The sequence below is a fragment of the Equus quagga genome, chromosome 10 (assembly GCF_021613505.1).
Source record: "Equus quagga isolate Etosha38 chromosome 10, UCLA_HA_Equagga_1.0, whole genome shotgun sequence".
Classification (NCBI taxonomy): Eukaryota; Metazoa; Chordata; class Mammalia; order Perissodactyla; family Equidae; genus Equus; species Equus quagga.
In genome coordinates this window covers 31,634,283-31,648,201 of record NC_060276.1, presented here as the reverse complement: position 1 = coordinate 31,648,201, position 13,919 = coordinate 31,634,283, and the positions used below count along the sequence as shown (strand labels likewise).

Here is a 13,919-nt window from a genome sequence, read left to right as displayed (position 1 = left end):
CGATTATCTTTGTTGTTTTTCTATTCTCTATTTCATTTATTTTGCTCTAATCTTTATTATTTACTATCTCTTGCTTACTTTGGGTTTAGTTTACTCTTCTTTGCCAGTGTCTTGAGTGAAAGGTTAGATTATTGATTTTTTCTTCTTTTTTAATATATGAATTTATAAGCTATAAATTTCCTGCTAAGCACTGCTTTGGCTGCATCCCATAAGTTAAGTATGTTGTGTTTTTGTTTTTATTCTTCTCATATTATTTTCTACTTTCCCTTGTGATTCCTTCTTTGATCCATTGGTTATTTAGGAGTGTGTTGTTTAATTTCTATATATTTATCTGTTTCTCAATTTTTATATTTTATTGTTTTCTAATTTAATTCCATTATATTCAGAGAATATACTTTATATGATTTCAATCCTTTTTTTTTGTTTTTGAGGAAGATTAGCCCTGAGCTAACTACTGCCAGTCCTCCTCTTTTCTGCTGAGGAAGCCTGGCCCTGAGCTAACATCCATACCCATCTTCCTCCACTTTATAGGTGGGACACATACCACAGCATGGCTTGCCAATCGGTGCCATGTCCTCACCTGGGATCTGAACTGGCGAACCCCAGGTCACCGAAGCAGAACATGCGAACTTAACCACTGCACCACCAGGCAGGCCCCTCAATCCTTTTAAATTTATTTAGGTTTGTTTTATGCCCTAGCATAGGTGTATCCTGGAGAATGTTCCATGAACTCTTATGAAGAATGTGCATCCTGCTGCTGTTGGATAAATTGTTCTATAGATGTCTGTTAGGCCTAATTGGTTCATATTATTGTTCAAGTTCTCTATTTCCTAGATGATCTTCTGACTAGTTATTCTATCCATTATTGAAAGTGGGTTAATGAAGTGTAATTATTATTATCGAATTGTCTATTTCTCTCTTAAATTCTATCAGTTTTTTTCTCCATATATTTTTTGGCTGTCTTATTAGATGCAGATATAATTATGTCTTCATGATGGAGTCACCCTTTCGTCATTAATCATTATCATTGTATCATTATCATCACTTTTTAAAGATGAAAATCCCTTTTGTTTGACATTAATATAGCCAATTCTGCTCTCTTTGGTTCATGTTTGCATGGTATATCTTCTTCAGTCCTTTCACTTAAAACCTATATCTTTGAATCTACAGTGTGTCTCCTGTAGATAGCATGGAGTTGGATCTGGGTTTTTTTTATCCAGTCTCAAAATGTCTGCTTTTTCATTAGGTTGTTTAATTCATTCACATTTTGTCATTATTAATATGATTGGACTTACGACTGCCATTTTACTTTTTGTTTTTTCTATGATTCATGTTTCTTTGTCCTTCTTATCCCCTTTATTTGTAATTGAATATTTTTAGTGTGGCATTTGAATTACTTTAATAATTGTTCACTTTTTAAACATTTATTTTCTTAATGGTTATACTAGGGCTTTCAGTATGCATCTTAACTTAGATCTCCTCCAGATTTATATCAACTTAATGACAGTGAGACACATAAATCTCACTCCTGTATACTTCTATCTCCTTTTCTGCCTTTTTGTGTTATCATGTTTGCTCACTAGCAAAATCCATATTTTTTTTGACAGCCAACTGAGACCTGAACTTCCTCAGTCTCTATGCCAAACAAAGTCAGTCCCCTTTAGGGACAGCTACAGAGCTCTCTGTTCTTATGGCCTGATTCTCCCCCTATGGAGAACCTCTGTGCTATTGCTCCAGAGATGGGAGCAGGAACATTTACCCTGGCAGTATCACGCATTACAAGAGACTCTGGATTGGGGGGCAGGAGGGGAGGGGCATTGCTGATCTCCTTGCTTTGTCCCTCCCAGCATGGAACCTCTGCCCTACACAGAAGCTGGGGTGAAGGTTACTGGAGCCCAATATTCTCAGCTTGCTGTGCAGGAGGTAGAGTTTCTGTTCTATGAATGGGGGCTGGGTAGAGGAAGGGAGCCTCAGACCTCTTTTGTCTGGAATAGAACTTCTGCAACCCAGAGCTGGGAAGAATAAGGAGTGCTGGTGGGCAGCCCCTCCTGGAGAGAAATCATAGTCTTAAACCGGAATAGGGATGTTTTAATGGTAAAGCCTGAGCAGACTAATCAGAACTGATACTGGCTATCAGGAGTGGATACATAATTAACAGGGCACAGTGAAGAATGAAATCTGGGGCCCCTTCTTAAAAAAACTATTAAGAATTTCAAGATGGTGACAGATCATTAAACCATGTGTGAGGCCCTTCTGAGCATCCAAGCATAGGACCCAGTGTACTTCCACGAGACACATCCCATGAAGCCATCCTCACTCACTTTCACCCTAAAGTAGGATCCTGGGGAACTCCTGCTGTGAAAGGTGTCATTCCTTAGTTTCTGGGAGCTCCTAGAGAAAGGGCTTCAAAGTGAGGGGCTAGGGCAGCCCTAGCTGGCAGAAGTCAAATGGGCTAAAGGGGGGCCGCGAGTTAAGGCACTGTCTCTGTATCAAGCATTGGGGAAATATTTGATACCTTAAAACTCTATCATAATGCAAAAAAACAGAGGTTCAAAAAATTCAATCTCAGAAAATTTGGGGTCACATTACTAAATGGTTAATAAACCTACACAGCTAGCAGGCCAGTAGTTCCAGGGGTCCTTTTACAAGGCCCAACTCTGTCCAGATTTGGTGCCACTTGGTTGTTATATCCACTTTATTGCAGAAATTCTGCTAGGGACTTCTAGGTTTATGGCAAGGATTCAAGAAATCCTTTCATTATTAGAGCTTGTTATGCATGTTCTGAACAGGGAAATTGGAATATGAGGTCCCTAAGACCAACTCAGCCTCCGAGGATGGGGTTGTTTGCCTCTTCTCTGCCTAGCCTTGACCTCTCCCCTCCACATTCCTCCTTCCCCCCCAACACACCAAAAACAACTCTATCAAGCCCTGCTTTGAGAGCAATTTGCCAATCATATTATATCTTAATTCATATCACCATGGGAGGTTTAATGTTTAACAAGGATAGGTCTACTTAGGGAAATGGTGATGCATCCTATCATTGATTACAAGTGACAGTAGAGGATAGTATTCTGGTTTACACATCAGTTTTAGCTCTTTTCCCCCTTTTAGAGATAGATGATCAATGCCAACGATAGTCAAAGCTGTAGTTAGCCTGCCCATGGGCTTACCTCACTATATTATTTTAGTCTTTTTAATTCTAAAATATTGCTATATATATCACTGCTTCTCAAATTGAATGTGCAAATGAACCACCTGCAGATGTTGTTAAAATGCAGATTGCTAATTGAATAGGACTGGGTTAGGGTCTGAGATTCTGAATTCCTAATAAGCTCCAGGTAATGCCCTGGGAGCTTATCTGTGACCCACAGAATACAACTACTCCAAATAATATTAAATAGAAATTGCTTCAAACTAAAACTTAGCTCTTGATTGTAATTTGCACGTCATTATTCCCTAAGTTTTAAAGCAACTATCTATACCTAGGTTGCCACATTCTCTCCCAGAGGTCAATTGTCAATTAATCAGGAGATTGGATGTACTTTTAAGAGGTTTCTTACTAATTTCAGAGGCTTGGGCCTTTTGGTCTCCGAACTTCAAAAAAAAAAAAAAAAAGAAATCGCACCATCAGAAAGTAGGAAAGGCTGCCTGCTAACTAGTATAAGAAACTCCCAACCTTTTACTGTGTAGTTTGTGACATCTGAATTTTTCAAATATGATCTCAAGTCATTTATTTTCAGCCTCTTAAGCACTGCATTCCTCCCATCTTTTTCATGAAATGTGAAGCACACATTTAGACTATGAATGTATTTAAAACTTCTTGCTTCCTATTAATCCTCTCCACAGGTTACTTTTAAGGTCAAACAACCTTATTCATGGTGAATACTTTCATCTCAAGCACAATTTTTAAAAAACTAGAATCTCCTCTTCCAAGATTCGACAATATCTTTATAGTTTAGTGCAAGTTGTGAAATCACATTGTTTTTTAATACATCACTGAATAGAATGTGACCCACCCCTTGAATTCTCTATGTATAGCACTCTCGCCATGGATTAATGAGGAAAAAAATCTGTTAATAGAATCCAGAAAATGTACAACTACTTGAGGGTTTGAATACTCTTATGTCTATGTAAATATAGCAATATTTTTGAAATAAGATTTAGTCAACAGTTGGAGCAAAAATTCAGTTTAATAAGACTCATATTTCATATTTGGCCGGAAATAATTGAGTCAACACTGTGTCTCCTGATGAGAAAAGACTTCTTTTTTTGTTTGAAAAGCCTGAAATTAAGAAAGAGCGCCATTATTAACAGTCATAATAACACAAACTATTTCACTTAGATTAATAACTCAGAGAAACAGGCAAAAAGCATTCAACAGAGAAAGTGAAACATTTCATACACATTCACATTACTCTGTATTGTTAAAAGACTTGGCATTAAGATATTTTCTCCCAGTTACAATTCCTCCTTAAAGCCCAACCCATAGTGATCCCTCCATATTCTGAAATTCTATATTATCTGTACAACTCAAACAGCAATCATCTAAAAGCAACTCATAACGCAGGCTATATTTTGTTTATGGATTCCATCTCCCCCAACTAGAGTGTGAGCTCTTGGTGGGCAGGTAGCACGGTTTTTAGTTTTTATGACCTTTGCCTGTGACACACCAGGGATATATTTCAGTCTATGTCCATTTTAAGCTGTTCTTTCCTTTCTCCCAATCCTGCTTTTTTCCCATAACTCTTTCTTTATATTTTACTCTAATCTAGAGGTAAATAGTGTTTCATGTTCTAAGCATTATTCTTACAGTTCAACAAAAGTAAATCCACCCCCAAAATGTAGCTTTTTAGGGTTAAATTTTTAAATTACTGTATTTTCTGAAGACATCATTATAATCCGTACAACATCAATTGTACACTCACAGGGTGCAAGCAAAATTATAAAATATAGGTCCATCATTTCTAAATGCAGAACATTTTTTGTTATCTACTGTCTCAGACTAGACATCGTAATGTTATATAACTTACCGTTTTCAGTAAATCTTTTTGATTGTACAAAACCAGACAAGTTACTAATGAGACAAGTAATGAGATAAGTGCAAATGGTATCAGGAAAAATAACGAGGCTTTCTTCAATATGTCACCTAGGATTAAAAATCACAAAAAAATGGAAGGGTTAGATGTTTACATTTATTTTTGAAAATGAATTATTTTATAAATAAACTAGTAAATGGTGAACTGAGTTAAATTCGGCAACTTCTGCCATATATATCAGTGCATATATACCATAGTTATGTTTGAGTGTAGTATTTTCATTTGTGTACTTTTTATATAGAACTGCTCTAATGAACTGTGATATCTCTTCATTTTACTTAGAAAAATAACTCTCGAAAGCCCAATTCTTATTTTCTCATATGATTTTGTTTAAAATTTGACCTTGTGAATTTTTCATAATAAATAAAATATTAGCCAAATGATTAGATAAGTGTCCTGTGTATCTCTTAACTCTCAGTAAATCAAATGTTTATATCATATCATATAATGCTGTAGTGAGCAAGAGCTGGTCTTCAGTAAAAGTCCCTGTGTGAATAATAGAGCTAGTCTTTAAAGGTCATGTTTATAAAGTTGTCTCACATTCTAGAGACTAAAGAGAGGAGGTTTTTCTCCTCTTTTCAGGTTGAAGCTTTTTTTTCTTCTTGTCAAGAAGATTGGCTCTGAGCTAACAGCTGTTGCCAATCTTCCTCTTTTTTCTTCCTCCCCAAAGCCCCAGTACATAGTTGCATATCCTAGTTGGAAGTGATTCTAGTTTTTCTATGTGGGAGGCCACCACAGCATGGCTTGATGAGTGGTGTGTAGACCCGTGCCCAGGATCTGAACCAGCGAACCCCAGGCTGCCCTTGAAGAGGAGTGCACGAACTTAACCACTCAGCCACAGGGCCAGCCCCTAGGTTGAAGTTTTAATGGTTGTTCTGCATAGCAAGAAATGAGCAATCACTAGACAAACTTAAAAAGTAGACAAAGCTTATCTTTCCAAAACTAGTATCTTCCACTTGTTTTGAAGTATTATAGAGCATCCTGAATCCTTCATCCAGATCTACACCAAAACCTACACCCAACGAACACAGGGACACATATATCTTCTCGAATTAGTGTTTTTCTGTTCTTTGGAACATGATGTAGTCTATACAGAAATCGAAATATAGTGATGTACAATGTTATAAACTAATGTTACAAAACAAACCTACACCCAACCCCACCTTTTTCTTTCTCTATTCCCTAAGCATCTTATTTTCTGCTGGAAAATTACCAAATTCATATGCTCAGCTCAATTAAGATTTGCAAGCATATAATCCAGAGAAGTGACTAGCAATATTAAGGTTTTTTGCACGCAAAATTAACAGTGGGAAAGCAGACTTTTTTCCTGAGGTTCCAGCTCCTTTCCCTATACATAGAGTCAATCCTGAAACAGATATATTTTCATTTCCAAAAAAATTTTCCGTTTTTCTATAACTTGAAACATCCAATAAGAAATGTACTAAAGAACTCAGACCACATGCATTTCAGGAAATTCTTTGTTCATAATCTCAAAGTTATTAAGTTTCCACCAAGAGATACCAATCAGGGCAAAAGAAATCTGTCATCAATATCACTTAAGATTATATGTAAAATACATAAAAAGATGTATATTTTGAGGATGTAGCTAAAAACTCACCATACCACTTTATGCATTGACTAAGGACAAGATATAATTCAAGACATGACTTTCTCAATGTCAGTTCCACAGAGTCTCTAGTTTTCTTTTTTTTATTTTTGAGGAAGATTAGCCCTGAGCTAACATCTGCTGCCAACACTCCTCTTTTTGCTGAGGAAGACTGGCTCTGAGCTAACATCGTGCCCATCTTCCTCTACTTTATACGTGGGACGCCTACCACAGCATGGCGTGCCAAGCGGTGCCATGTCCGCACCCAGGATCCTAACTGGCCAACCCCGGGCCGCCAAGAAACGGAATGTGCGAACTTAACTGCTGTGCCACCGGGCCAGCCCCTCTAGTTTTCTTACAGTGGTGACAAAAACAGAAACATGGAGCCAGTAAGTGTTCTTTCTGATTTCATGTATCTCTTGGTTAACTGAGTTCTTCCTCTCTCTGCCTAAGTTTTCTCCATAGCCCTTAGTGATTATATGACACATTGGCCTGTTTGTTTATTGCCTATCTCTATTCCACTTGGGAATAAAATATAAATTCTGTGAGGACAGGGATTTTTTTTACTACTGTATCTCAAATGCCTGAAAATGTCTGCCATACGGTAGGTACTAAATAAATATTTCAAGAATGAAACAGAACAATGATACCACTATATTAATAGGAAGATAATTAATAGGAAGGCAATAGTCAAACGGGGATTCCATTATAATGGAGCAACATGAAAGGAGATTAATGGTTGATAGAAATGCCATTATCTGTCTGTATGTACATCTGTATGTGTATTTATGTATCTATATACCTGAAAGAGCAATGCTGAGTTAATTTCCTTAAATTTCAAACAATTTATTAGGAATTTACATTAATAAGGCTAACATACTGTGAAGCACAATAATATTTTGTCTCATTATCAAGACTTTTTAGTTTATATTGCTATTTAGTTGAAATATGTCTTTTATCACTATTCACTTTAAATCAGTGTTGGAAGTGAATGGAATATGCATTTTACTAATGGTGACATATTAATCAGAAAAATATTCATTAGGCACAGTAGTAGACACTCAAAGTAATTGTATGTTGGCCTATCCTTGCCATAAGATTTCTTTTCCCTTGAAAATTGAAAGCATAGGAAAATATTGATTAAAATAGGCTCCCCTCAAAAAGAACTAGCATATTCTCTTTATTGACAGAAAAGCAAGAATGATGATAATAGAACTATAACAAGACTCAAACTAATTTAACTCCTCCTAGTGAAAACTGAATATTCGATTTTCCATAAATCTATGTTTGATTGAGGTGCTTGCTAATTTATATTGTCTATAGACTATATGCAAGAGCCTTTTGATTTCCATAATTACAAAATACACTGAAAGAAAATTAATTTTGCTAGCAAATAGCTCGTTATTTAGTTACTGTTCTTTTATCTCATACCATTCCAGCATTGTTCATCACTCCACTCACTCCAAATTCCATCATCTGAGCAATAAATATTCACTTTGCTTCTTACTAAAAAGCATAATCGTTCGCTTTCATTTGATGTTCTTGCAATGTATATTTCATTTTCAACTGTGGTAGTCTGAAAGCCAAGGAAAAAATAAGATGCTATTATTTGGTCTAATTGCAGCTAGACAGATCCCGTTTGATTTTTCACTTTCAAAGTGGGTTTTGCTACATAAAATATATGCATCAAATGTCTAGAAAGGTATATACCAAAATCCTAACAGTGATTATCTCTCTTTATGGTGGATTATTTTTTTCATTTTTTCTTCTCTTACCTATATTTTTAAATTTTTCTATAGTGATAATGGATCACTTGAAGTAAAGGGCACATGCGACAGGACAAAATTCCTAGGTAGCTTTGGTGTTTATGACACCCAGTATTTGGATTAATGTCAAATTTCCCAGATTGCATAAACTGAAATTGCTTCATACAGTGAGGTAGCAAAAAGAGCCATCATGTGAATGTTGTTTCTATGGAAACTATAGAGTTCATACACATAAAGCTTTTTTTTTTCTTTTTCTTATTTTGGTTAACCACCATTAAGACCCACGTAACAGTGCTCAGGGCTTGGCATGAAACTACCCTTTCAGATATGAGAATACACAAAGCTAGATGATCTCAAAGAAAAACAAAATCACCAAAGCAACTGTTTCAGTTTTGCATTTCAAAGAGCTGAAGAGTATTTCTTATTCAAAATAACATCTTTTCTTTTGTTGTAACTCTTCTTGGGAACCAGCATAATATCGTATAGGTTAAAGTGGACTGGGAGTAAGATCTAGATTCTAGTTCTAGCTGTGTAACTTCATTGTAAGTCCATTCACTTCCTTGGGACTTGTAAATCAGTTCAACTCCCAATTCTCTCATCTGTATATGACATGAACTGATTAGAATGAATGATTCACCTACTTGTCTCCACCACTAAGTTGGAAACCAATAAATAAAATTAACATATAACAATGTGGGGCTAAAGGCATCACCACACTGTTGGTTCTGGGAGGTAATCAGTCTTGCAACCACTGTCTCCTTCCCCACTTAGTTCCTCTTCCCCGCTACTAGCAATTCTCAAGTAGCCCCGCCAGATTCTACTCTAATTTTGACCTGACGGTCGTTCCTCAAGAATTGGTTTTTATGTTTGTTTGTGTTTTTTGTTTTCTTTTTACCTGAGGCCTCTTTACAACCCATCTTATGCATGTGCTCAGCAAATTAACTTATTAACACAATATTGGAAACAAGTGACTAGATTATCTCTAAGGTCCTATGTAGTTTTAAAATTGGTGTGACTAATTACATTTTCAGACTGTAAGCGTCTTTCTTTATCCACTAGATTGCTTGGTTTTCTGGAAATTAAACTAAGATACACGTCATGTTCTATTCCTCATGTGGATAGCAACTGATTTTGGTTCTCATGTTTGCTATTTTATTTAAAAAGTTATGTTTATGATTTTCCCAAATAAATGCAATGTTCATACCACCCAGGTAGTATCATCTTCTGTGAACTTGATTTCATAAATGAAACACTTTGCTGGAATGGGTCCTCTAGGCATGTTCCATTTCAGGCTAATGTCCTCTGAACTCTTCACAACGAGACTAAGGTAGTCTGGTGGCAAAGGTTTAACTGAAAAGCAAAAGGAAACAATTTCAACACAGAAATTACTGAGGTTCAGCAGTAGCCCTAATCAAAAGCTAGGGATACCTAGTAACAGAAGCCTCCAGGATAAATCAGGCAGCTCAAGACTATTCTCTACAATGTAAATTAAAATCAAAGTTGCTTGCCAACCAAGATTAGTTTGAGAAACTTGGTTATTTTGGAAACTCAATTTCCAGTTAAGTCACATACCGACAATTCTTTAAGCCTAAGAGAGAAGTCAGAAGATCAAGATCATTACAGTCATTTTTCCATTTTGTAGCATTAGAAACAACTACCACAACCATTACTACTACTATTTTTGTTAACAGCCAACTTATTTAGAACTTACGACATGTCAGGCACTGAACCAGAAATGTTACATCATAAACTCTTTCATGTCTCAAAATTTAATCTATGAAGTGGTCCTCTATTACCTGCATTTTATTGATAAGAAACCTGAAACAGATGTTAAAAGTAACTTGCCCAAAGTCATACAGCTGGAAAGTGGTAAATCCAAGATTTAGACTCAGGTATGGTTGACTCTAAAACCTGTTAGAACTGTTAGAACTGAGAACACAGAGTCAGAAAATACCCAACCATTTGCCTATTGAGCTCCCAGGTCTCAATAGGCAAATTGCATAATTACTCCATCACTAACACTAGATAAAAATAGTATGTAGCAGACCAACTCTTTGAAGCTGGGAAATAATTGTGAGTTCTAAATGAAAACAACACTTTATCCTTACTCAATTCCTTATCTTCTATACTTTTATATTTAACAAGAGCTTCCTTGTGTGCTCTATTGGCCCTCATTCTTCTGGCTTTGCATTTCGGTAGGTATCTCTATCTCCATCTCTTCTCTTCCAGGTGGTTGTAAATGGTTCTGGTTCTAAACCAGAAACATTTTGAAGTTGTTTACCTCACCTATATTTTGAAGCTGAAAAATGAAATAGCTGGGTCTGATAGGCTCGGATTCTGATGATCCATTAACACAGATGTAGAAATCTTTATAGTCTGATGACTCCAAATAGGGAAACCTGCATCCAATATTTTTTCCATTAACCTTGATGTAATCGGCACACTGTAATGCATGGTGCAAGCCCTCATACCTGTAAAAAGAATTATTGTAAGAATTGTGTTTACCAATATCTCCCAGTATCATGGTGCTCAATTTTCAATTATCTTAAGATACCAAGTGAATAAAAAATTATTTAATAACATGCAATATTTATTGAGCACCAACTATGTGCCAGATTCTATGATAAGTGCTAGAGAAACAATAGTAAGGAAATAGACATAGTCCAGGATTTCATGAAGCTTCCAATCTGGTGAGAGTCTTTACAAAATTCAAAGACAAGGCAAGGATTCTTACTCATCTACTTAGGTTATGCTGACTCACCAACAGGATTTGTGAAGCGGAAAACAATTCCTACTAAGAAAAACTGGGATTTATATAGATAATCTTGGATAATACGACCTTTTTTACATTGTACTGGAGAAAGCAGATTTAAAAGCAGACTTACAAAATACTATTATGTATAATAAAACGAATGAAAGTCCTCTGAGGACACAATACACAACAAAAGATAAACCTCAGAAAAGACAATGAGGAGGTCAAAAAGAAAAAGATGAGCCGTTTGGCAAGTAAATATCTAATTTCCCATTCTCCTAGACAAGAAATGTTGCCATATAATTGGAAGTTAACCTCTTCCCAGTAATAAAACTAGTGGGAATTAAGGGGGATTTCCCAAGCAACAAATGCCTGTTTATTTTCCTAAAGAATAGCTTGCAATGCAAAATGTGACATAACCTGTAAAAGTAGCCAAAATTCCTTTTGTAGTGAGGCCAATCTAGCAGCTGGTAAGGTGCTTGTACAAGTCTCTGGACTCTACTGAATTCACTTTATGCCAAGTATTTACTTTAGGCAGAGTTTGCAGAATTGTAGTCTATTTGTTACTTCACCTGATTAGACTTTGAAAGACTTGAATTCTAGGGTTGACTTTACACAGGTTTACTTTGTGCCAACGGGAAGCCTCATGGTACCCTTATTTTCCAGTCTCTAAAATGTTAATATTTTTCCCTCACTACTTTAGTAAGGTGAGAATAAAGTATGTTAGACATGACCTACAATGTATAAGAGGGCACGAACTTTGCCTTATTCACACTTTTGTCTTTTTTATCTAGAACAGTGCCTGGCACTTAATAATTGCTTAATATTTGTTGAATTAATGAACAAATAATTTAGACCTTAGAAATTGACCCATCCAATTCCAGATGAGGAAACTGAGATTGCAAAAAGGGAAATTGCTTGCCCAAGACCACCAGTTTAAATGATGGCAGACCAGGGACCAGAACCCAGTTCTAAGGATTGTTATTAGTTTATACCTTATCACTTATACGATTTTCTAAAGGAAAATGCCATGATAATTTGGGCCTGAAACTCAGAAAGAGTAACTGTGTCCTTCATTGGCTTCTGTTATTTATTAAATGCATAAATTCTGATACTTACCTATCAATTTATCAATGCTATCATCATTTTTAGGTTATAACTGCTTAGGTTATAACTCCATCTATATAAAGGATACAAAATATAATCCAGTACAGAATCAGTGATTGCATTCTTTATATCACCCATAGAGTACTTTCCTACTTCCTTCTAACTCCCATTGAAAACCACAAATAACTGTAAACAACCTTCATCATAAATACAACTCTGAAAAATATAATGAATTTAATTTAGTGAAAATACAGTTACTTATACTTTGGATCAATTTTGATATTTTCCTAATATGAAATTCTTATTATAAAAATACTTACCAGTAAAACAAGTTGTAATTGGTATCAAAATGAACACCCATGCCAGATTTCCAAGAGCACAGCAAATCTTGCCAGTTGTAATATATACAGTCCATATCCTGAATTTTAGTTCCCAGATTTCCTAAGGAATGATTGAATCGTGAATGTTTGAAAGGCATGGTGATGACTCATTTGGGAAATCACTATGCAATTTTGTTTCATTTCCTTTGACCTCTCCATTTCATTTAGCAATCAACATAATCAGGAATATTTCAAAAGAAAGTTGTTGGAAATCACTTCACTGTAAGTGAGGCATGCAAAATCAAAAACCTTTGAGTGCTCATTTACTGGTACTAGTGTAAGCATATGCAAAAGTACTAACTTAACAATTCTGGGATGCTCTGAGCAGTTGAGTAAATACTCACATACATATTTACTACTGTGACCCCAAAACTGGGAACTATATTAACCTAATAAGAGGTAGGTTTTGCCAAATGCATTTGCCGATTTAAAGAATTCAAAAAGGACAGTCACCCACTCCTAAGAAAGACTCTATTTTGTGCCACACTCTCAACTGTACATATAACCTGGCATATAAGAGTTAAGGGACTTATTCCTCATATGGATCATTCTAAAAGTATTAAATATGAAAAGAGAGCTTTGTTTTAACCTTGTAGTGATGTCCAATAAGTAACTTCTGCCCACGAGCTTTGAACTTCTGACCCATTTGTGCATTGCCCTGGCAGAAGTGTGCGTATCTTTGCTTCAACACCTTTGTTAAGGTCGAACCCATCTTTGTAGCATAGATTCTTAGTAATGATGGTCTGTTTGATAAACAGATGAGACAAAGTCAAGCTTAGAAACAGTAATGGCATCATCAGCCACAGTTAAGAAGGCTAAGAAGTCATTAATACTCTGGAGAGTTCACAATATCTAAGAAATTCCTGATGATTATCTGATACAATGCCCCAGATATATTTCTGGCAGAGCTCACTTCTGTATATGATGTCATTGATGAGTTCACTTGAATCTTAATATCTCATTCAAAAAACACAAAAAAAATCTACAAGAGAAAAAAGGCTTTATGGCAGAACTTGAGCTATAACCAACTTGAACTCAAGAGATAATTTTCACATACCATATACGTATTACATGACAAATGATTTATCACCTTTCAAATATCATATAAACTCTTCAGAAATCATATAAAGTAAGATCTTGGCGGTAACTGGGGAAAGCCAGATAAATTGTGGGCTCCTTGGAGGACTAAAATCAAATATCACTTATCCTTGT

The 13,919-nt window shown here is 35.8% G+C and overlaps 1 protein-coding gene across 4 annotated transcripts in view; it reads right to left on the bottom strand.

Moving 5' to 3' along the window:
• Positions 1-4,171: 4,171 nt before the first annotated feature.
• The window catches only part of IL13RA2 (interleukin 13 receptor subunit alpha 2), a 47,254-nt gene continuing 37,506 nt past the window's right edge, over positions 4,172-13,919 (bottom strand). For all 4 annotated transcript variants that reach the window (XM_046673568.1, XM_046673565.1, XM_046673566.1 and 1 more), the window contains exons 4-10: positions 13,297-13,450; positions 12,648-12,768; positions 10,755-10,939; positions 9,673-9,818; positions 8,134-8,278; positions 5,031-5,146; positions 4,172-4,282 (exon numbers count right to left, since the gene is read on the bottom strand). In XM_046673568.1, the coding sequence (XP_046529524.1) occupies positions 4,232-4,282; positions 5,031-5,146; positions 8,134-8,278; positions 9,673-9,818; positions 10,755-10,939; positions 12,648-12,768; positions 13,297-13,450 (918 nt within the window). In that variant the 3' untranslated portion in view covers positions 4,172-4,231. The remainder of the gene's footprint in view (positions 4,283-5,030; positions 5,147-8,133; positions 8,279-9,672; positions 9,819-10,754; positions 10,940-12,647; positions 12,769-13,296; positions 13,451-13,919) is intronic.